Raw genomic sequence first — 24847 nt, 5'->3', positions numbered from 1 at the left:
TGAAATGTAAAGATTTACCGTAAGGCAGTGCATCTACAGACATTTCAATAAACATATTTCCTATAATAGCAACATACATAGGCCCATTCTAAAAAATATTTTCATAAACATATTCTAAAATGTGACCTTCAAGTGGCCTACTCTTCTTATCTTCATGGCGTTGGCCTAGAGTAAGAAACTCATGCGAAGGCCCACTGGTGTCCAAAGCCGTCAAGTCATAGGTATAGGATTGGAATTATGGACGCAATCCCTAAATTACATTCTTTTTGTCACTCTCAGTCACAACACATGGGCTGTCTGCCAGGCTGTAAAGGTGCATTCTGAGTGACTTCAGGCTAAGTCTCCATATTTGGGCAAGTCTGACGTCAGACATATCTATGACGAACGACTCCTTTTGGGCAAGGTTTCAGCCCAATCCGACTGTCAATGTGTATTCTTACATGATGACGTCATCATGCAATGCCATCACAACATCGTCATCTATTGTCCTCATTTAAATAAAGCGAATTGTTAGAAAAACTAAGTGTCTGTCTGTCTGTCTGTCTGTCTGTCTGTCTGTCTGTCTGTCAGGTGTCCACATCATCCAGAGGATGAGTGGTTGTGAGTGGGATGATGAGACCGGAGACATTGAAGGTTACCTTCAGTTTGGTTATGATGGAGAGGACTTCCTCTCACTGGACCTGAAGACAGAGACATGGATCACTCCTAAACCACAGGGTTTCATCCATAAACAGAAATTGGACCAAAACAAACCTTTCATAGCATACCTGAAGAACTACTACACCAGTGAGTGCATTGAATGGCTGAAGAAGTTTGTGAACTATGGGAAGAAGACTCTACAAAGAACAGGTACAACAACATGATGTGATGGATGAAGGTCTCCAGGGGACAAGTCGTCTGTCTCTTTGTCTCTCTGACTCGCACCTCTCCATTTTATTTTTCTTCATGTCTCTCTTTTGGTCTCTCTCCTGTTTCTCTCTTCTTCTATCCCCTGTCTTTGTTTCTATCCTTCTCTCTCTTTTTCTCTCTGTTCTTTCCTGCCTTTGTCTCTGTATTTATTTTCTCTCACTCCTCTTAGCTTGTTCTCTCTGTCTCTGACCCCCCCTCTCATTCTCTATCTATACTTTTTCTTCTTCCATTTCTCTTTCATTACATTTGTTCAAAGGTGTTTTATTGTCATGAAATACAGCAGTTCTTATAATCAAAGAAAAGTCAACAAATCCACATTAAAATGCAAACCACAAAATCTCTCTCTCTCTCTCTCTCTCTCTCTCTCTCTCTCTCTCTCTCTCTCTCCTCTCATCCTCTCTCTCTCTTCTCTCTCTCTCTCTCTCTCTCTCTCTCTCTCTCTCTCTCTCTCTCTCTCTCTCTCTCTCTCTCAGAGCTTCCCTCTGTATCTTTCCTCCAGAAGACTCCATCCTCTCCAGTGAGGTGTCACGCTACAGGTTTCTACCCAGACAGAGTCATAATGTTCTGGACTAAAGATGGAGAGGAGCTCCAGGAGAACGTGGACCATGGAGAGCTCCTCCCCAACCATGATGGAACCTTCCAGATGAACGTTGACCTGAACCTGACCTCAGTCAAACATGAAGACTGGAAGCAGTACCACTGTGTGTTTCAGCTCTATGGGGTCAAAGAGGACTTAAAGTACACACTGGACCGAGATCTGATCAAGACTAACCGGGGTAAAGGTCCTTACACACCGGCGAATGTGCGAATATACGCAAAATTCTGACTCGTTCCGAATAATTAAAAGACGCTTTTTCGCTTTGCTTTTCCGCTTTTTCGCGCCATGTACGCTTGCATTGACTTTATAAGGTTTTTAAAAAAAGCGTATTATTCGCACGAAAAAATCGCCCCGGTGTGTAAGGACCTTAAGACTGTTATTATAGGACTAAAGGAGGAATGGATGTGCTGCAAAATAAGTTAGATCAAAGGAATTTGCTAGGAAATCATTATTAACCTGAGACTGACTTAGATGATCATATGCACTCTGAATTGTGGGTAAAACAAGACAATGGCTGGCTGGATCACATATTAAAACTAAATACATACTGCTTATCCATACCGGTACTTATCAATACTCCTCACCATAATAATGGGGGGGGGGGGGAATTAAATTACTTTACTTTACTTTATTTAGATGAGGACAGGACAATTGTCTGGTAGTGTTCCTGCTTCAATATTAAAAAGACCAAATAACTATAGTTCTTGAGCTTCTCTGAAAACAGCAGGACCAAAATAGCAGTTTATCTACCCATCCATAATAATAATCTTTCTACAGACCGACAGACAACAATAAGTTGCAAAAAGAAATCTGAGCCCATAACATACTACTGTAACTTATTAACTCAATCTATAGTTAATTCCCTTACAAGGATTTATTATATTATTATATTCAATATTCTCCTACTGTAATTTAGTGTCACACCTCTGGTTCAGGTTTAGAAAGAATATTGGAAATATAATGAATAGTCAAAATGATAATAAAAATGTACCTTCATGCATAAGTGAGAGTATGATAAACAATTATACTTAATCATACTTTAATGTTACAAATATAACAGCAAGCTTACACAGTAGGACACGTAATAACCACTTGTTTAATATGGATAATAACTATGAACGTATGAAACGAACTCTGCCTCCAATCTTTGAGGAGTGCTTAAGGATTGATGGTCATAGGTCGCAGGCCATTTGGTTGGAAGCGGAGCTCTCCTTGTGACAGCTAACTGTCACAGCCTGCAAATTATGGCATTATTTCCAGTTTAAATCTGTTCCAAGTTTTTGTCCTGATGTCATGCAACATTCTCAATCCCAGACACGGTGTCCCGGAATCCAGAATTGAATTGGACAATATATATGTGTGTGTATGTGTACTGCAGGGTGTGTGTAAACGGAGCTGTTTGGGGCATTTGACCTCTGGGGTCAACGGTTCCTTCTTCCTTCTTGGCTGCTCTTCTTCATATGCTTGTGCCTTGTGGAGTTGTGTTCATATGCGTCAGCAAAATAGTGGCCCAGTTTGGATCAGTGAATGGTTCGATCATAGTGGAATATTCAATTGATACACCCCACCAAAGTTACTACATATACACATATACTGTATACATGTACATATAGTCAGATACTACATATAAATGGATGGATATCCTGTTTTAAGATAATTCCTCGATATTTCATTTCTGTTTTTTGTATTTTATTGCTGCAGTTGAACCCAATTCGACCGTCCTCATCATCGCTGTGGTTGCTCTTGCTGTCATCATCATCTTCCTCGTTGCCATGGTCAACCACCGCCAAGTTCTCCTACGACACTGTGGTGGTAGACCTGATGACCAAAATCAACCAGAAGGCCTACCTGCAGGAGGTGACAGAGCTGTCCCTGAGGTACCTCTGCTTGAACGGTAAAACCAAGGAGAAGGTTATGTATTTGTGTACACAATGCCAGAGGACCTACACACCCCCCTTATGATGATGACATACATTCTGTGCCAGGACCATGACTCATAGTACAGTTGTGTAGCCATTCTATTGCTTTGATACTTGGTAGTAGAATAGAATATCTTCTTCAGTTCCGTTCAGTTCAGTTCAGTTCATTTTTATTACACATAACATAAAAAATACATTGTGTTAATTGCCAGTGATTTACATGCTGCTACTGCACCATTGTCCAAGTGTCCGAAAAAGGGATAGGGAGAAGCACTGAGCTTGTCGGGCCCTACCCGACAACCTGGTAACCCTACCAGGTTGCATCCAAATGTCCCCATGCTATGGGGTGGAGTTGTACAATCTCTACACAATACATGGACTTGGACTGTTTTCATACTTTAGTAATTGTTTGTTGTCTTTTAGATGAACAGGGAAAATAAAGCGTTTTTCTCCCATGTGGTTTAGTCTCCTGTTTTAACAGCTGATATAGTTGTCAACTGTCAAAGTGACCCCCAAAACCCTGTTTAACTGTCTCACTCTAACTCACTCTAAAAACCCTGATTTATATTATTATTTATTTGTTGAGCAGCAAAAATAGATGGCTCATGATACCATCGTATGTGACAGACTACTCAAGCAATAGTCTCCTCTCCCCTCTGTCTTTTACTCTGTCTCTCTGTTGTCCCCTGGTTGTAGAGATTATTGAATCTTCTGTCCAACACTTTAAGCATCTGTCCTCATGTTCTTATACTATGATTTACCTCTATCTATCTAGATGTAGGGAAACAAAACTATAGGATACCATATAGGATACCAGGTAAACAATGAACCCAGCATATGTCTACATAACACAACAACAGTGTCACCCGCCATCACACCTATACAGTATGTCTGGTGTCCTACTATATCTTCAGGAGCACCCCCTGTTGGGCCAGTTGCATCAGCTGGCTGACTGCGTAGATTCCGACTCCTCCGAGTCCAGGTCCCACCATGCCTCCTCCTGCTCCTCCCTCCACCTCGTCGTAGGAGGGGGCGTGGGAGGCGGCCTGCACCTCCTCCAGCCACAGGCGGGCATGGTGTCGCATCTCGATGAGGGTCTTGGTGTATGAGTTAAGCGTGGCGACGGCCGCCGCCATGCAGCAGCTGAACGACAGCCACGCCATGCTGGGAAGGTTGGGGAGGGGCATAAGGGAGACAGAGGTTGTGACGTGAAATGTATTTCACAGGTGCTGGACTTGTTTTCCTTCTTCAGTTTCAGGTTTAAAGGAGTAGTTCACCCAAAAAAATCAATACACACCAGGACACCATCTTGATTGAGTACTTATTAAAAGTTTGGTGAAAAAAAAGCACGGTGGCACAGATTTACACAAAAGAATGCTAAAAGGATAACCCAAATAAGCCCAGGCCTTGTTTCCATTAAAGTCCTGTGTATTCAATTCATCGAGACATTTAAAGGGACAAACAATAATACACATAGGCGGCGGGTGAGCTTGACAATTGGTAAGGCTGCGGGTCGCCCGCGAGCGAAATGCGGTTTCTGGGCGGATTCTGTTCGTTTATTTGGGGTTTTTGGTTACTTTATTTCGGTATAGGGTTAGGGTTAGGTTAGGGTTAGGTTTTTTAATTCATATTTTTGCCTGATTTTACTGATTTATTATTTTAAAAAATACAAAATATGCTGCGCACATATATTATATATAATTTGCACAATTCCCAGAATTTCCCAGCATAATATTTGGGAAGGCTTAAGCCTACCTAGCCTTCATTACCTTGTATTATAAGGCCTTCATTGCCTTATAATACACAGTAATATGCAAAAAAAAAAAATCATATATAGTGCTTGCCAACGTGTCGTCACCACGGGGGCGTGGCATAGTAGCTGCAGACATACTGGTGGGGGTCAATGTTAAGTCAACCTGTTTATACCCCACCAAGATGTCCTCGCTACCGAATGACACTTGTTGACGCCCCCTTCAGGATTTTTGGTACGCACTATAGACCAATTATTTGTTTACAAGACTGACGCACAGGTGACTGTTTCATGTAACCAACAGATCCCAAACCTGTTGTTTTGGGGTGCGCTGGTTTCAGTTTCAACATAGGCTTCCAAAGTTTGCAGGATTGGTCCGTAAGTAAAACTAAGGTCATAACCTCTATGATTTTAGTTAGTTTTAATTTGTTTTGTAAACACAATACAGTTTCAGTTAGCCTTGTTTTTGTTATCATATCAGTTAACCAAAATGTTTTAGTTTTTTCAATTCTAGTTTTTGTAATTTTGTTAAATTTAATTAACTATAACCTTGATCCCAACCAGCCATCCAGAGTGCTAAACCAGTCAGCGGGGGGTCCATACAGCCGGGGTCCACTTCACTGAGGACCATCCAACCACTAATAACAGCTGGTCCAATACCAGATAGATACAGGCTTGCACTGTCTGCTCTGCCGCCAACTCCACCTGCTATGATGACTGCTGAAAGGGCAGGTTGGTTCTACTCGCTGGACCTCCACAGGCTACAGGCAACCTAGTAAAACTAATTTGCAATGATGTAAAATATGTTTTGCGTAGGAGTTATAATTGTTGACAAACAATTGTACATGAATAAACACTTAAAAGTTTTCATTATAGTGTAACCATTTATTGGTTTGAATTCTAAAACAATTAAGGGTGGCTTAAAGTGTTACCAGAAATTAATATAGTGAAATGTAAAGATTTACCGTAAGGCAGTGCATCTACAGACATTTCAAAAACATATTTCCTATAATAGCAACATACATAGGCCCATTCTAAAAAATATTTTCATAAACATATTCTAAAATGTGACCTTCAAGTGGCCTACTCTTCTTATCTTCATGGCGTTGGCCTAGAGTAAGAAACTCATGCGAAGGGCCCACTGGTGTCCAAAGCCGTCAAGTCATAGGTATAGGATTGGAATTATGGACGCAATCCCTAAATTACATTCTTTTTGTCACTCTCAGTCACAACACATGGGCTGTCTGCCAGGCTGTAAAGGTGCATTCTGAGTGACTTCAGGCTAAGTCTCCATATTTGGGCAAGTCTGACGTCAGACATATCTATGACGAACGACTCCTTTTGGGCAAGGTTTCAGCCCAATCCGACTACTGTCAATGTGTATTCTTACATGATGACGTCATCATGCAATGCCATCACAACATCGTCATCTATTGTCCTCATTTAAATAAAGCGAATTGTTAGAAAAACTAAGTGTCAGCCTGTAGCAACTTCCTTAGAACATTGACCCCCCAACACGAAGCCGAATACACCACTGCTGGTTCAAATACCGTATTTCTCAGGTTATTCTTCAACATGGTTGACCGTTTCTCCGCCCAGTACCACTGCTACTCTATATCCATGCTGGTAAGTCCATACGACCGCTCTGATGTGGATAAAGGAGGAAAGATCATTATGCCATCGTCTGCGCTCGAGCATCTCAGCCAGCTTAACATCACCTATCCAATGTTCTTCAAATTGACCAACGAGAACGAGGACAGAGTGACACACTCTGGTGTTCTGGAGTTTGTTGCAGATGAGGGGAACTGCTACCTACCATACTGGATGATGCAGAACCTTCTGCTGGACGAAGGTGGCCTGGTCCAGGTAGAAAGTGTTAAACTTAGGGTGGCCACTTACTCCAAATTCCAGCCACAGAGCCAAAGCTTCGTGGACATCACAAACCCCAAAGCAGTCTTGGAAAATGCCTTGAGAAGCTTTGCCTGCCTGACAACAGGTGATATCATCGCAATAAACTACAATGAAAGTGTCTATGAACTGCGTGTAATGGAGACCAAACCAGAGAAGGCAGTATCCATCATTGAGTGTGACATCGATGTGGATTTTGATGCGCCTTTGGGCTACATAGAACCTGACCATGAGGAACGCACAGAGCAAGGAGATGACAGCACGTATGCAGACATGAATGTTGGGTTCAGAGCATTCACTGGCTCTGGCAATCGGTTGAATGGCAAAAAGAAGGGCGTTGAGCCCAGTCCTGCACCTATCCACACAGGTGATATTAAAAGAGGAATTCCCAACTATGAATACAAAGTCGGCAAGATCACCTTCATCAGAAGCTCAAAGCCTCCGCCCAAGAATATGACAGACGAAGATGAGACTTTGAGCAAATTCTCTGCCTTCTCCGGTGAAGGACAGTCACTACGCAGAAAGTGGAGAAAGCTTTGAATCTTAGTAGAAGATACTTGTTTACGCAAACTTGTACAGTATCTCTCTTATATTCACTGTAACAAAAATAAAAAAACTGGACTTGAAACATTTTTTAAAGATATGTTTGGGGCTTTTCCCACAGACGGTTGTTGTTCTGTTGAACAGTGATTCTCAACCTTTTTAAATTAAGGACCCCCAGTTGGATTATGCATTAGTAGTTTTTTTTAAATCTCCGGGACCCCAATCTACACTGTAAAATCCCCTGTGTTAATTTAACTATCAGAGTTACAAACCCATAAGGGTCCATTTGGGATCCCCTGGTGGTGCCCGGACTCGACGTTGAGAAACATTGCTGTAGAAGAGGACTTCAGGAAAAAGAGTTGCTTGTAAAGAAGTACCCTAACCCTTATTTCTCCACCGCTCTTATGTTTGAGGCAACAATAAAGAAAGCATAGATATGAAATCATAATTGCCAATTACATTTTTCTTTGGAGGTCTCCCAGCTCCGTAACAAATGGACTGGGCCATGCACTGTGCCGGCTAAACTCTCGGACGTGGTCTATAGCAGTGATTCTTAAACTGTTTCATTTTAAGGACCCCCAGTTTGGTATGCCCACGGATTCCCATAACTCTCGGAGTTAAAGACCATACGGGTCATTTTGGTTCCTATGAATCATTTAGCTGGGGACCCCCTGTGGAACCACTTCAAGGACCCCTGGGGGTCCCCGGACCACACTTTGAGAACCAGTGGTCTATAGGGTCGCCAGCACAGAAGAGAAAGACATACCAATTTCATCCAATCAGGAGAGAGAACCCCACAAAGATAATTTAGCAGCTTTAGTTTTATGGTGTTCCAGTTCTAATTTTGTCTGCTGTTTTTTTTTTTTTCATCACTTCCAATTTCCTTTATTTATCCTGTATCCTGTGTATGAGTTCTCGAACCTGATTGGATGAAATTGCTATCCCAACCTGAAATTGTATTTTCTGTTTAAAGAGCTGCAGAGACACTCTATACAATAGCAATGATTGCTATTGGAATACAGAGCTTTTTCAACAGCTATTTTTGCTATTTGTTTTTAAATCTTTGAAAATGCCTGCAATGACATGCCCAACATTGGGAGGCCAGGTTGAACGTGGTTAAACACTTTCTTTAGTGCAAGTTCTCTCATGTAGACTATAATACTGCTCCTCAATATGCTTGATTTGTAATTCTGGTGTGCAGTTCATTGCCATTGTCATAGAGACATATTGGGTCTTGAGTGGGGAAGCTGTTATTAAAAGTACCAGCGTTAAATTTGCATTAGCCTATTCTCTCTCTTTCAATATACTGCCTTAATGATAGTCCTTTTTTATTTTACAGTGCTGTTACTGTATTCTTCAGTGTGCTATGAAGCTAATGGACTGTCATCTGACACTGCTGCTGGGGCATAGCATGAGACTTTCCTCTGCCTCTTTCACAGTTTGCATTATTTGACTGTTGCCCAATATGGCTATTTACTAGTAGCGTGCAAAAAGTAAAGGTTTTTATTATTCCAAAATACGATTTTTAAGGCATTTTAATATGCGATTAACAAAACTGTCCTGTTTTACTGAATATTGTGACTGATTTTGAGTTGCAATATGCAGTGCACACATGTTTACCTTATTTAAAACATTTGTACAATTGGTAACAGGAAATATGAATGTTTATGATTTGCACTGGCTTGTCTTATATTCACAACTTGTACAGGTCATGTTTGGCATGCCATACCACAATATCAAATGTAATGTCATTTGGCTATAGAAGTGAATAGGTCAAGATTGATGTAATACAAAACAATTTAATTTACAAAGGACCTTTATAGTCAATGCAAATGATCCCTTGCAAATGATCTAACCTCTGTCTAATTTGTGAGTAATAGAAGAGATCAGAGGATCAGAGTTTTTCCCACTATGTAACATGGACTGAAGAATCAATAGAGTTTCTCAGTGAAGTTACAGCCAGTGAAAGAATATATATGAACTCTGGCCTCCATATCATAAAAGGAGACCAGACCCTCCTCATAATCCACAAACACTCTCACTTTCTGGAGCTTCTCTCTTACAGCAAGGAGGACAACATCAGCAGCAGCAGCAAGAACCATGTACTGGTTTTTCAACATTATAGTTCAATAGCCACTTTCAGGGATTGTTCTGATTTTCCATCTCCTGTTGATGGACTCTCTGGCCACTCCTAAATCCCAGTCACTCGTCCCCTTAACCTGAACCTCATATTAAAATCTTCCTGAGAAGCTATATTTTCCCAAGACATTGTCACATAGAGAGAATGCCTGCGGTATGTGGGGGAATAGGTTCTCCTGAATTATCCGGATTATCTTACAGCAGACCTTACATAAAATCTCCAAACGTCACTTGTTTTCCATCCTCAGAGAGTTGGAGTCTGGAATGTGCTGTATCAGGTTCCAGAGTGACATCCACTGCGTATTGCTGCACCCTCTTCACCTCAGCATCACATAGCTTCATCTCTTTACTAAGTGTCTTCTCCAGCTGAGCCACGGCTGTGCTCACAGTCCCCACATATGAAGAATGATGGACATTTACCTTTGTCCAGTCCTTGGTGGGTGGAGGGGTGTTAATGGACAGGAAGTTCTGGAGGAGGTGGTCTTCAGTGTGTGGGTGCATCCACACATGTACGTCAAGTTGTCGTACGGAAGTCGGAAGTCCCATCCACTCCCATGTTAAGTTAAAAAACTGAAGTACCGTTCCGTTTTTTCCTATAACATGGGAGTGGATGGGACTTCCGACTTCCGTACGACAACTTGACGTTCATGTGTGGATGCACCCAGTGAGGTGCAGAACTGACAAACACACATGTAGTCAGTCTTGCAGAACGGCTCCAGAGGTCTGTTATGTTTCTTACACATCCTGTCCTCCAGGTTCTTTACAGGGCCGATTAGTTTGTGTTCCTTGAATGCAGTGACTCTCTGGTGATACTTCAGGTGAGGCTCACAATAGGAGGCCAGACACACCAGGCAGGAGTTGATGGTATTGGGCTTGGCCTCTGTACAGACATCATAGGACTCCTCATCTGGTTTAGCTGGGTTTCGGTTTGTGCTGAAAATATTTTTCAACTTCTGTGACTCCCTGAACTGATGAGCCATCTCATTGAGGACAGTATTGACAGAGAATTCTGGTCTCTTGGATTTTTTTTTTTACATGGTGAACACTGACACAGGTCAGTGTGTCCCAGTAATGTGTGATACAGGTTTTTACAGTAGTTGTGTCCACAAGGAGTGGTGATTGGATCAGTGAACACATCCAAACAGATGGAACACTCAGGAACTGCATTTCAGATGCGGGGCTGCTGCTAGAAGCCACTTCTAGACACTGAGAGCAAAAGTGAAAGTATAAGATGTAACTTAGTCTGTGAACAGTTATGTTTCAGAGCTGGACTGTACTGGAAAATAGAGCACAATCATATTGACACATGTACTTTAACTGCATGCTGCATGACATATGATGGCTTTTCTGTGTTCATTTATGTTATGGGTGTCATTGCCAATATATTATATTACTATGATATAGGTCTACTGCAGGGACCCCCACATTTACTTTCATTAGGCCATGGACATTTAATTGTCTAAATGTCATAATTATATATGAGAATAGATTCATAGTGGTGATATTTAAACATGATAATGTTAGAATAGTCACTCAAAATGTTGTATTGTAATTGTGTATAGTGAATTATTCATAGTGATGTTGCTCCTCATTTGGCTGGGGACCCCCTGTAACCCCCAAGCAACCCGCGGCGGTCCCCGGACCACACTTTGAAAACCACTGATCTACTATAGGCTGTGCACTGATAAAGTTTCAAGGTTCAAGGTTCAAGTTCGTCCTGCACCTGAATCATAGTGCATGTGCAAGCTCTTTCTCTTTCAAGGTTCAAGTTTGTCATACGCATATACTCTTAAAAGTACCCTGTACATTCAAATTCAATTAAATGCATGTGCCCTGGCCCCATCAGCTATTTAAACTATATAAAAACAAAGAGATGTGTACAGTAACCTCTACCGTTTTACTTTCTCTTTAGATTTGTGTCATGAGAAGCTCCTCCTTTGTAAACTATTATATAACCACTTTCAACCTTTGGTCCCTATTTTGGGCAATACTTAATTTGATTTTTTTTTTTACGATTTCACATTTTTTAACACGATTGCCACTCACTCTTGTGGTGTTTAGCCCAAGAAATATAACATAAATGCTAACATAAAACAACACATAAATGATCTCCCCAACACATTCCAATGGTAGGCTACATAACAATTACATTGAAGGACATGGACATTATACATTGCACTGTCCCTTTTTTGGTCAGATTTCTGTTGTGTTTACAATGGACAGTAGGGGGAGACAAAGAACTGAGAATACAGAGCATCCAACCGATTCCATGATCGTACAGATAGGAAAATGAAGAAAATATACTGTAATCCCTTATTAATTATCTATCATCTATATTACTAGACTGTGTGTGTGTGTGTGTGTGTGTGTGTGTGTGTGTGTGTGTGTGTGTGTGTGTGTGTGTGTGTGTGTGTGTGTGTGTGTGTGTGTGTGTGTGTGTGTGTGTGTGTGTGTGGGGGGGGGGGGGGACTTCCATGAAAGGAGCCCTCTCCCTCCATGGTGCTTCCATTTTCATCTAATACTAAGACTCAACTTAGACCTTTGCATGAGCCCCCCTTGGGCCGGGGTCATCTGTACCCTTTAATGACCCCACCCAATGAATTCATATTCGCTCATGTTGACCCCTATTAATGTGCCAAATAATGTCTTAAAGAGGGCCAATTAAGACAGTAGATTAGCCTAGATGAGGTACATTTGTCATGTGATTTTGGATTTGAGCTTGAAACTCAGATATTCTCTACAGTAGTAGTACTATGGAGTATACATTAGTCTTAAAGGTTAAATAAGTGTTCAATAGCTCTATATTCTGGTAGTAATCAATGCTGTATAGTTTTTGTTCAGTAAGTAACAGGGGTCTCTCCAGCTCTTTATTAAACAGAAAATGCATTTTCAGGTCGGGATACCAATTGTATCCAATCAGGATAGAGAACTCAGACAGGATACAGATTAAACAAGTGAAATTGGAAGTGATGACACAAAGAAATGAGCACACAAAATTGGAACTGGAACACTATCAAATTAATCTGATGAATGGCAACCCACCTGAAAATGTATTTTCTGTTTATTAAAGAGAAACAGAAAGATGGGGAGACCCCTGTCACTGAACAAACACTCTATAGCAATGATACATACAGTATCAGAATAGTGCTTCAATATTTTAACAAAAAACGTTTTGTTTTAACCAAAAACGGTCACTATTACCCTTCCTTTAAGGTGAGCACATTTTCAACACACTCTAGACACAGCTGAGGCCTGGAGGGGGCCTGTTTAGCTCACAGAGTTATGTGAGATCGATTACACAGAATTCTCACAGCCCTATGAGTCAATCTGTCCAACAAGCCTCAAGGGCTTTTTCTCACTGCTATACTGTCAAAGTACTGTGTCAACACGCCACTTTTACGTATATATGTGAAAACATAATGTTCACTTCCAGTCATAACACAAGTAACACATGATGTACTAATAATATAAAGACAGAAAAGCTTTAGTTTTACAAATTGGGTAATATTTATATATATATTTAGGTTGATTATGCAATGTCAGCTACTGCAGGGCACTGCTGCTTCTTGAATTGTTTGTGTTTCAACAAGACATTGAAATGTATGCTGCTAAACAGCCTTTTTGGTTGGTGCATTTTAGAATTTTTGTCCATCGTGATACCGGGTAGTCAACTGTGCAATTTCACCTAAAGAAATAAAGTACTCTTGTAATAGGTTAAGACATTGCAATGTAGGCTGCTAAAACAGCATTTTTGGTTGGTGCATTTTTCCCTGAGCAATGGTCTTTGCACACCTTGCTGCCTCCTTCTGCTAATGTAACTCCTGCACCACGAGCAGTCCTTCCAGGCTGGTGTGCTATAGGCTCAAGGTCCATAATGTCCCTGTGCTTGAGGGCCACTGTTGTCTGCTCTGATGCTTCTGTTCTGATGATGGGGTAAATTTCCTCTCAGTAGCCAGGTTTGGTCAGCTTGGACTACAAATGGATCAAAAACCTATTGTGCAGTAGACAAGACACTTTTGTCCGATGATAATGTAGTTACAGTAATGTAGTTGATTGATATTAGATGCCATAGTAGATCCATCAAAAAATATTTGCCTGTAATTTGCTTGTTGAAATAATAATGGCATTTCTCCAGTGCATAATGCAGTTGTTGACAAGATTAGGACGATATTTTGGAGCTCTGGCTCCAATAATCATCCATAATTTTATGTAGAAAATCCGTAATTTCCCATTTATGTCTATAGAGAACGTCTCAAGGTGTCTAAGGGGCCTATAGCGAGTATTGTGGAGACCCCTATGAGCAGAAGTGAAAGCGCTTTTCTCTCTCCTGTCATCATAGACTCTTCATTTTCTACGTGTTAATATAATGGAGTCCAATCACCAAAACGTTTAACTTTATTATTTCAATACATTTGTTTCGCTTCATCTTCTCTCTTTTTTGAACTTGCCTTGGTGGGTCAGAATGGACAAGTAAACAATGAGTTGATTGTGGAATAAGAATATCTAATATAAAGGTAAAATGTACTCCACACATGGCATGCATTCTTTTTTGCCCCCCAAAGGCACAAAGAAGATGAGCCAGGTTGAAAGCTATAGTATGATAGGATGAGGATGTTAGAATGTGCCTTATGCCTTATTAGGACATGAAGTATTTTTCAATTTCCCTTATGTGAACTTGACACAGGAATGATGGCAACAATGCATTTGAATTACTCACCCGCTTGCCTGAGGAAAGAGGGCAGGCTTATAGCATGTAAGGCAGCAAATCAAGTGATTTCAACAGGGCCATATACCGTCCTGCACAAGGACAGAACCCAATGGACAGCATCCAATTGTTTCATCTTATCAATTAAGTTGTGAAAGACTGGCACAAGGCCAATGTTTCAACCCAAGTTACCCTCGGCTAAAGCATATTCCTCATTCCCCAAAACAATGGAGATCAAGCAGGTCAACATTTGACTGGCTGTCCAGGGCTGTCAGATAGGAGCTTGTTGTTGAAAAGATTATTCTGATGCAAGTGAGCTGACCTTTTCAGCTGAATTGAAATAACACATTTGTCCATGATGACAGGTAGTCAACTGTGCAATTTAACCCAAAGAAGATCAAGTACTCTTGTAATAGGCTATGACAATAACTTGATTGATTGATTGATTGAATACTTTGTTGACAAATTATTTTTTAAAGTACAACGGGTTAAAAACATGCCAAATGGATGACACAAAAATCCAAAGGCTTGTTTCAGGCTTATTCTCTAAAAGTATTAATTTAAGTACGTACAGTTGGGTCAAGGTATAAAGGGACAAGTTTACCGCATATCAATTGAATGATGATGATATTGGAGTTAAAGTTAGATTTCATGCTTGTTAGATCATTGGTCATGTTAATGAAATATTTAGTCATATACAGTATATTGTAAGTGTTTATCAGGTCTGTTTACTTGATAGATTGACGTATTGTACCATTTTGTCATATCAGTGGAAAGTGGGGATGGATTGTATCTCCCTGAACAATTTCACTTCAAACACAAGAGCTGGCACCAAATAAAACAATGCAGTAAGACAACATGGATCAAAGGACATCCACCTACCAAACTACAAAAAGACAACATGCCTTAAGAAATGCCATTCAAAGCCCTCGCTAAAGGAAAAAATCAAGTCACATTCAAAATTGGCTTTGCATTTCAAAATTGAATTTCACTGCCACTAAATCAAAGCTGGAGCATTCCGGTGGCTCTGTTGCCTAGAGCAGTGGTTCTCAAAGTGGGGTCCAGGGACCAGTGGTGTAAAGTAACTAAGTACATTTACTCAAGTACTGTACTTAAGTACAATTTTGTTTGAAAACTTTAGTTACTAGTTACTTAATAGATTTTGATTATTAATACAAAACATACATTACCCACTTCATTCCTATATACATTTCGGCCATTTGAAAATAGCTGACATACCAGCTCACAATGCGTCGCATCGTGACGTATTGTGAGCTTGTAGATCGGTTATTTTCAAAAGATTTCTATACTTTTTCTTTTTTTCATGGGACTTTTTGCATAATGAGTACTTTCTACTTTTGGTACTTTAAGTACATTTTTATACTAATACTTTTGTACTTTTACTCAAGTAAAATTTGTATTCCAGACTTTTACTTGTAAAAGAGTATTTCTACATTACAGTATTGATACTTTTACTTAAAAATGTGAATACTTTTTCCACTGCCAGGGACAGGCAGGTGTCCTTGAGGGAGTTCCAGGGGGTCCCCAGCAAAATGTGTTAATAGTTTAAAATCAGTTTACCCATTAACCGTATTTTATACTTTGGCCATTTTCGAATAGCCGATCTACAAGCTTAGAATCTTGAAGAATTGTGAAAAAGTTTTAATACTTTTGAAAACGTTTAACAAGAAAAGAGATGAAAAAAAAAAGTAAATTTTAAATCACACAACCTTTGTCTTTGTCTCATTATTGTATAGTATACAGATATAAATACAAATATAGGGGAGGGGGATAGATTAACATTCTAAAAGGTCACAAGTTTCACCCACACCCATGATGTCACAGGAATATTAACATGATTTTAAGCTTGCTGAAGCAGCAGTAATAATGCCACAAATACAATCTTAACAAAGATAAAACTAACAAAGTTACGAAAATTTAGGCTACTGTATGTTGTATTCTTCTGACTGTCTTATTAATGACCTTTAGATCCCAATATTTTATTCAATGAACAAATGACAAGGACATGGGGGACCAGGGGGAGAGTTTCTATAGCTGAGGGTCTTTTGCACCTTAATGTCTAATCTCATGTACAATGCGTTGATACTCCTTTGCACCTTAATGTCTAATCTCATGTACAATGCGTTGATACTCCTTTGCACCTTAATGTCTAATCTCATGTACAATGCGTTGATACTCCTTTGCACCTTAATGCCTAATCTCACGTACATACAGAACCTGCTGCGATGTGGACCTACTGAAGTGTTGCCATTTTACACATTATGACTAACCTCATGTACATAATACTGCTGGTTTGTGCTATGCATAAGTGATATCTTTGATTTTTGCCTCTCCTGTCCTTTTCTTTACCGTTTAATCTTTATCCCTGCCCCCCCCCCCCCTCGCCGCACGCACGCACGCACGCACAAACGCACGCACGCACGCACGCATGAACGCGCACACACACACACACACACACACACACACACACACACACACACACACACACACACACACACACACACACACACACACACACACACACACACACTTATTTTCTCTTTCTGAAAACAACAAAAATTATGGAGTTTGCACAAACAATTCACCCTGTTCTCACCTGTAAACTTGTAAATGTGACAATAAAGTTGAATCTCATTCTGATTATTGGAAATTGGAATGGGCAGGTACACATGGATCAGCAGAATACATAAGGAAACAGCTTATTGGAACTGACAGTGAAACTAATCTATGATGATTTATTACACAGCTTGGGCTCTATCATACTGTAAGTTCTGGAAAGATGGGAGTGGTAACTAGCTGAACAGGTATAAGGATATGGTCAGCACAAATGTTCCTGCTTGATTGATAATTTTGTTATGGTGTGACGACAAGTTAACTGTATGTGGGATGTTCAGTCATTCATGCATGCATCCATCCAGTAGACTGTGTATACAGTAATAGCGAAGGAAAGTAATATTGAGAAAGAATTTCCCCTCTGCTATGCGATGGAAAATTGAATTGAATTGCTGACATGCTTAGGGGGGTAAATCTGTCAGCAGATGTTTTGCATTATACATGAATGTATGTGGGACAATCCTTTTTAAAACTAACTTCTCTCAGATATGTGGTCCTTGCGTTGTTAGCCTAACAATATTTTGTGTTGTGAATAAAAACACAAAACTTTGTTTTGAGAACAAATTTGAAGTTATGGAAAATACAATGTACAATGTAAGAGGCAGAGCAACCATTACAGAGTGACTCACCCCTTTATCTCCGCCCATGATGAAGTGTGATGACAAAGAATCTGTTTAATTAAAACTGGAGCAGTCTAATTAGTACATTTTAATTCTCTAGTGGCCATGAGGGAAGAGGAACGATGTCATTTCTGTGAAGCAGTTTTGCTCAATATATATATACGTTTGCTCAGGAAGAATGTAATCCTATATAAACATGATGTAAAGTAAGTGTATGACATCAGATATTCCCGATGAGCATGGGGACAGAAGTTTTTTAAGTCTACAAATGAACGGGTCCATTTGGTTACATTTGTACACTGGATTTTAGCCACTGTGTAGCTAGTCTCTCACAAAGCCATAAAAATGGAAGCCAACACTCTCTTGATGTTGTACTTTAAGAGAGAAATCATGGAGTCACATCTATTGTTCTGCATTGGAGCTTAAAACATGTTTGCCATAACCCATAATACAATAAAACCTAATTCAACTCTAGACTTTATAAATAATTATTTGGTGATTCACCTCATGAGACTTCACTGGGAAGTTTCAGCTGAGATATAAAAAAAGTAAGGCCTAATTTACACTTGGTGTTGTATAAATCAGGCATAACGTGAAGGCAGATGACCTGCATCGAAGGTGCCGAGCTGGGAATGGAACACAACACACAATGTTGTGGTGATGTGGTCAGCAGATGAACTGGTTGACCCAACAGTGCTTTCCAGCTATATTGTAGCCTGAAAACACAGACGTTAGAAGCTTGTTTCATTCTAATAACCTGCATTATAAAGTTACCTTTTGCAATATATGTATTATTTCTTTAGTTATTTTATGATTAATTCATGCTTGCTGGAGACCAAGGTCGTCTAACAATTGCCTCTGAAATGGCTGGTTGTGTGTTCCATTTCATGCTTTCAATAAAAATAAAAAACAAATGCTTGTTAAAGTTCCTCTCGCCACTCTCGGGTAGTGTTGTATACTATAGGCCTACAGTTCAAAGTTACCTCAAAAGACGTCATATGCTATACAGTGTTAAACATATGACGTCTTCTGAACTAACTTTGTTGCTGTACAAGTAGCAGTTCACTGGACATCTGAGGTCAGTCTCCGGGTTCCTTTTTGTGACAGTTTAACCTGTGTGCCGACATGTGTAAGTGCATCTCTTGGATGACGTCAAAACAAGCAAAGTTAAAGCCCGATTTTTATCAAAGTTAAATATTATGCACTGTCTCTGCTTTGTTTGGCCCAATGTCAGTTTAGAATGTGACTCTTAGGGATTCTACTGGGTGTCTAGAGGTGTCAGCCTACTGTTACATAACCAAACACCAAAGTTAAATCCAATGTAAAATAGTGTGAAGTAAATAGAGGTTATGCTGAGTTTAACACAACACCGCATCAGGGAGCACATCAAGAAAGGATGTTTTTGTACAGAATGTTAGTTTTATTGCATGGGGTCATCCAAAGTAACAACAACAACTCTCCACCAATGAGAGATCAATGGCTGTAATCGGTGACGTCATACAAGCCTTCATTGACAACAAGAAGCACTTTCATTATGCTAAAACGACAAACGTGTTTCTCCCCTGATCACCAGATAACTCTCTATGAGGAAACACTTTCTCAGTTGGTCTCCCAAACACAATGTGGTCAAATTCCCTGAGGGCAGCAGGGCCAGAGATTGACCTTCACTTACCACATGATCTCCTGCCTTAATAACCAATAGTGAGTCACCTACCGAATGACAGACTAGCAGTGACTGGTCAGACATTAGGGTCGAGCGAAAGATTACCTTAAACCATAATGGTGATACCTCGACAGGACAGTCACGGTCTCAAGATTGCACCCTCCCACTTCTTTACCGTAATGTTTTATTTTACAGACACTACACATTAGTTCCAGTGGTGGAAAAAGTACTTGCATCTTTTACTTAAGTAAAAGTATCAATACTGCAGTGTAGAAATACTCTGTTACAAGTAAAAGTCTGGTAATCAAAATTCACTTGAGTAAAAGTATTGGCATCAAAATATACCAAAAGTAAAAGTACTCATTGTGCAGAATGTCCCATTTCACAAGTTCATAATGTATACAAATCTTTTGAAAATAGCAGATCTACAAGCTCAGATCTACAAGATCACAATGCGTCGCATCACGACGCATTGTGAGCTTGTAGATCTGCTATTTTCAAAAGAGCTTGTAGATCGGCTATTTTCAAATGGCCGAAATATATATATAGGGCTGAAGTGGTTAATGTATGTTTTGTGATTATAATCTAAATCTGCAAAGTAACTAGTAACTAAAGCTGTCAAATAATTGTAGTGGAGTAAAAGTGCAATATTTGCTTCTGAGAAGTGGTGGAGTAGAAGTAAAAGTATTGAAAATGGGAAATACTCCAGTAAAGTCAAAATTCCTCAAAAGTGTACTTAGGTACAGTACTTTGAGTCAATGTACTTAGTTACTTTACAACTCTGATTAGCTCACATTCCATCCCTGGACTGTCAAGAGTCAAAACATTGTATAAGCAAGTATCACTCACTGCTCCTGTGATGGGTAAATGCAGAGAACTAATTCCAGGTACTACTATATGTGCCAATCCTGTTTTGGCCAATACCCCCTCAACATCTAAAGAGGACATGTTTATTATTTCATCATACCTCTCTTCTCTCAACAGGAATCTTATTTTTTCATATAGCCTAGACCAGTTCTCCCCTGTAAATAACTTTTTCATCCATGGCATCCCTGAATTACATTGATACTAGCACCTTACATTTATGTCATATTACGGTACATAAATATGTCAATCTTTCCCCCTGAGATACAGTATGTCACAAGGAAAACTTGAGAGAATATCCGTTTCCCTTTAGGACAGATTGAAAATAACTTTATACTTTAACCACTTGAACCCCATCGTCCACATTCTGGTGTGTAACATTCACCAAAAAATTGCAGATCTACAAGGTCACAATACGTCACAATGTGACCATTGTGACCTTGTAGATCTGCTATTTTTGGTGAAAAGATTTAGCGTAGATTGAAAAAGAACGCACCAAAGAAAGTGCAACTCAAGTCCGTTTTACTTAGTATAGTAGAGTGGTTAAACTGAGGTGATATTGATACATTCCAAATATAAGTATTCTGCGGCACCCCTGGACTTGCGTCACAGCACCCTAGGGTGCCAAAGCACGCACTTTGAGAAACCCTGGCCTAGACAGAATCTTGACTGAAACATCATGTAGGCCCATACCACTCAAACATTCTTGAATGTGGTAAATGGACTGCATTTTTATAGCGCCTTTCTCCAAAGCGCTCTACAATATATTTCACATTCACCCAACACACAGGCCCCAGCCTGCACACTGGGAGTAGTTGGGGTTCGTTCTGTGTCTTGCTCAAGGACACTTATTCGACACACATGACAGCCGTTGCTTCTACCTAAACTATTGGCTACTTTGGGGCCCTTAGAGCATTTTGGACAGAATCAAATCTATGAGGATTGATGGTTTAAATTTATTATCAAACTAAGCCAGTTCCCTGACGTTTGGATTAATATTCTTTTTGTATGAAATGAATCATAAAATATAATAACATAAGTGTAGGTCTATAATTTCTAAATGTTTAACATTAATCCATTTTTTCAGACCAACATGACCACAAACAGGAGAATTTGGCTAATCTTTCTCACTGACTCAGTTGTCCCTGATAAGGACATTGGATCCCATCCAGATTTAAAACTATAGTAGGCCTAATTGGTTGTTTTTTTGTAGGACAGCATATCCAGAAACTGATTTCAAACGTATTTTTTATTTAATTTTATTCAGCCTACTTTCCTCGAGCTGATTCCAGAGCTACTGATAACTAGAACACAATTGGCTGTAAACCTCCATAAGATGTCGCTGTAGAATCAAATTACCCATCTCAATGGATGGCAAGTCTTTTAAGAAGTAAATAAAGCGGACATATAAAGCGAATATCCATCACATTTCGGTAAAAAGAACGCTGTGGGATCTCTTGATTCCACACCTGCCAGCTCAGTAGTAAAAGTAGAAACCCTCAGGTGTCATCATAACATGACGTATTATTAGTCTATCCAAACAGCCAGAGGGCATAGAATCTCATGAAAAAAAAGTAGCTATGGGGAATTGCGCAAGAGAGTGAAGGCTCTCTCTCTATCGGCTCTGATGATCCTTCAATACTTTGACCTCCCACTCGAGGAGGTGTGACGTTAACAAAAGGACGGTCTCTCTCTCAGTCAGATAGAGGAAAAGAAGCATGCTGAACGCAGGAGCGATCACACACTTACTACCCAGATACCGACACGGACACAGCAGCCAAAGACACAATTAGTGGTAAGTCACTAGGCTAACAGTTCATTTCCACCTGGCTGGCAGGCAGGCAGCTGACAGGTTAACTCTTTTAAGTAGGCTAATACTGTTCTTTTTGTAGGCTATGCAGTGGCAGTAGGCTACTACTGGGCAATATCATTTTCTTTTTGACAGCTGATTTACAATACTCAGGCTGTATTATGATTCTTTTCTGTTATTTCTGTAGAACAGAACTACTTTGTAAATTCCCTCATTGCTAATTTAACTAACAAATGCGACCAAATGGACTCTAAATGGATACATAAAAACTGAGGACCCCCCCAGCCCCCACCCTGTCTATTTAACGTAGACCCACAGAGGAGCAGAAGTGACATAGTGACATATTCCACTCCGCAGGTCAAACATCAGCAGCACGTTTCCTCTGATCTAGAGCTGATCCGCTCTGTTCACATTCTGTAAGGATCCATCCTGATCAAAGCACGCAACCTGAAGACATCATGAGCGCCGCCAAGAAGTAAGTGGCACGAATTAATAACAGGCTACAATACTAGCTGTTTAAATTAGATTCGAATTATTAGTGTGGTGATGTAGAAGAGCACAGATGTCGATACTGATTATTATGATTTGTTTGGAGACAACATGCGTTTCAGGGGGGAAAGCAAGGGGCATAAGTAGTAGACAGTGGTGGAAAAAGCACTCACATGTTTTACTCAAGTAAAAGTATCAATGCTGCAATGTCTGTTACAAGTCCAGAATTCAAAATTGACTCGAGTAAAAGTATTGGTATCACAATGTACTTAAAGTACCAAAAGTACTCAATATGTAGAATTTCCATTTCACAAGTTTTCAAATATATACAAATCTTTTGAAAATAGCAGATCTACAAGCTCACAATGCGCCACATCGCGATGCATTGTGAGCTTGTAGATCTGCTATTTTCAAATGGCTGAATTGTATATATGTGGTTACTGTATGTTTTGTAATAATAATCAAAATCTACAAAGTAACTAGTAACTAAAGTTTTCAAATAATTGTAGTGGAGTAAAAGTATAATATTTGCCTCTGACATGTAGTGGAGTAAAAGTAAAAGTACTGAAAATTGGAAATACTCCAGTAAAGTAAAAATCACACCCTGTGTGAAGTGGGCGGTGTCTTGCTAGCTAATCACAATACTGAATGGAGTCAACCAATCATGTACAAAAGATAAATACATTTATTGAAACACTCTTTATGATGGACGAAACCATAACTCGAAAAAAAACAAAGTTTTGGTTTTTTTCGAGTTATGGTTGCTTATATAGGACTATGCACATGTGTCATGTGACACTGGCCAATCACAGTCCTGAATAGATTGTGATTGGCCAATCACAGCGCAGGATAATTCTACTAATTTCCAAACTTCACTTTCAGGGCCGGTTTCACTGGCCAAAGTATTTAGTACATTTTTCCAAATCTCACTTATAGGGGCGGTTTCACCGCCCAAAAATACCTCAAAATTGTAATTAAGTTCAGTACTTGAGTAAATGTACTTACTTACTTTACCCCAGTAAACAAGTATCACAACATTAACATTGACCGTCTGACCACCAGAATTTCCAGAAAGGCGAGTTTCTGTTTCATATACTGTAATGTTAACGAAGGTGGGTGTGGTGGTGCATGGTGGTGGTGGTGGTGGTGGGGGGGGGCAAGGTTCATTCATGGGGGGGGCGGGGGGGCGGGGGGTCACATTAAATTATAGTCTATATTGGCTCCAAATGTCCAAATAACAGTCTGGGCAATAGCTTTGAAAACTAACTACTAGCCTATTAGTCTAAAAGTAAATTTGAACTGTGTGTATGATGGTTAAAACAGACTGGAGCAGACTGGAAGCTTGCACAGTATCATGCCTTCAGATAAATGTTATCTAGTTTCAATGACAACTCTAGGGAGTTGTCAGCTTCTTAGCCGCAATGTGTTCTCTTTTTGAATGTTGTACAAACAACGCCACTGTCATCTTTCAATATTTGCCTACATTTGATTTCTTTAACGTAAAGGAGTTGTTTTGATAGACTGTTCTTTAACCCGGGAGTCATCAAAACCTCAGGTGAAAGTGAATTGAATGATTTGACATTTCCCTGGTGAAACCAGAGTAGGGGTTTCTGGCACAACTTCACCTACTTACACTTAAGGTGCATGGAGAACAGAGAACAAAAAGTTTAAAGAGGTCAAAACTCCAGCGACACTTGTAGTACAGTACAGTATATAGAACAACTTTCTGTCTAACAATAAAGTTGTTCTATATACTACACGTGTTGCTAGGATAATGACCTCTTTAATCATCATAAAACTATCCTTCCCCTTCTAATGTTAAGTGGGAAGTAATTCATGGCTGAATCATGTTAAATATACAATATCCCCGTGACTTCCGTTCATCTAGCAGAAGTAGCGGTTACATTTAGAGGCTGTATGGTTGATAATCACCAAAACTCAGAGCGTTTGCTTTTCGATTTCACTTGGGGATGAAGCCTGATAACTTTAGCCGAGGTGAAACTAGTCAGGTGGCTGAATAGCCCTCTGCCTATCACGTAACAAAGACGGGAATTACCCCATTATGCGGTCAATCCTCAGAAGTTAAAAGACATTTGATATCAAGTGTCATCGCAGTGGTCCATAAATGGATTAATCTTTGAACAATAAGTGGGTATGTTGGAGGTTAGGCTACAAGTCCTGGTAGGATTCAGTTGATCGCTTGACAGGATTTGCAGCCCGTAGACTCATATATCATCACGTCATGCCATTGTAGGGTCTGCAGTTGACTGTTTGATGTTTTCATGTTGCAGTTTTA

General features: G+C 39.9%; 3 protein-coding genes across 3 annotated transcripts in view; all 3 read left to right on the top strand.

The window, feature by feature from the left end:
• Positions 1 to 549: 549 nt before the first annotated feature.
• LOC308088468 (major histocompatibility complex class I-related gene protein-like) lies at positions 550 to 3883 on the top strand. The gene is made up of 3 exons (XM_080432928.1): positions 550 to 849; positions 1383 to 1685; positions 3209 to 3883. The coding sequence occupies exons 1-3, from the start codon at positions 591 to 593 to the stop codon at positions 3403 to 3405; spliced, it is 759 nt and encodes a 252-aa protein (XP_080289054.1). The 5' UTR covers positions 550 to 590; the 3' UTR covers positions 3406 to 3883.
• A 2868-nt stretch (positions 3884 to 6751) lies between these two features.
• Positions 6752 to 7624, top strand: LOC308088930 (ubiquitin recognition factor in ER-associated degradation protein 1-like; the record flags this gene model as incomplete). The annotated part of the gene is made up of 1 exon (XM_080433512.1): positions 6752 to 7624. One exon carries the CDS (start codon positions 6752 to 6754, stop codon positions 7622 to 7624), a length of 873 nt encoding a protein of 290 aa, XP_080289638.1.
• Positions 7625 to 21921: 14297 nt separating this feature from the next.
• slc4a4a (solute carrier family 4 member 4a) overlaps positions 21922 to 24847 on the top strand; it is a gene marked incomplete at its 5' end in the record, with an annotated part of 68499 nt that continues 65573 nt past the window's right edge. Inside the window, 2 exons of the mRNA XM_080432750.1 lie at positions 21922 to 22047; positions 22420 to 22537. Coding sequence (XP_080288876.1) covers positions 22521 to 22537 — 17 coding nt within the window. The remainder of the gene's footprint in view (positions 22048 to 22419; positions 22538 to 24847) is intronic.

The sequence above is a fragment of the Gymnoscopelus braueri genome (assembly GCF_963280865.1).
Source record: "Gymnoscopelus braueri genome assembly, chromosome: 7".
Classification (NCBI taxonomy): domain Eukaryota; kingdom Metazoa; phylum Chordata; class Actinopteri; order Myctophiformes; family Myctophidae; genus Gymnoscopelus; species Gymnoscopelus braueri.
Note: the sequence above shows the minus strand (reverse complement) of the source record. Positions and strands in the feature narration are given on the sequence as shown.

What these genes read in the sequence shown, in the direction of transcription:
- LOC308088468 (XM_080432928.1), top strand. Translation starts at nt 591, where the DNA reads ATGAGTGGTTGTGAGTGGGATGATGAGACCGGAGACATTGAAGGTTAC. An exon ending in GAAGACTCTACAAAGAACAG is followed by an intron (nt 850 to 1,382) that starts GTACAACAACAT and finishes TCTCTCTCTCAG; the next exon opens with AGCTTCCCTCTGTATCTTTC. An exon ending in TCTGATCAAGACTAACCGGG is followed by an intron (nt 1,686 to 3,208) that starts GTAAAGGTCCTT and finishes TTATTGCTGCAG; the next exon opens with TTGAACCCAATTCGACCGTC.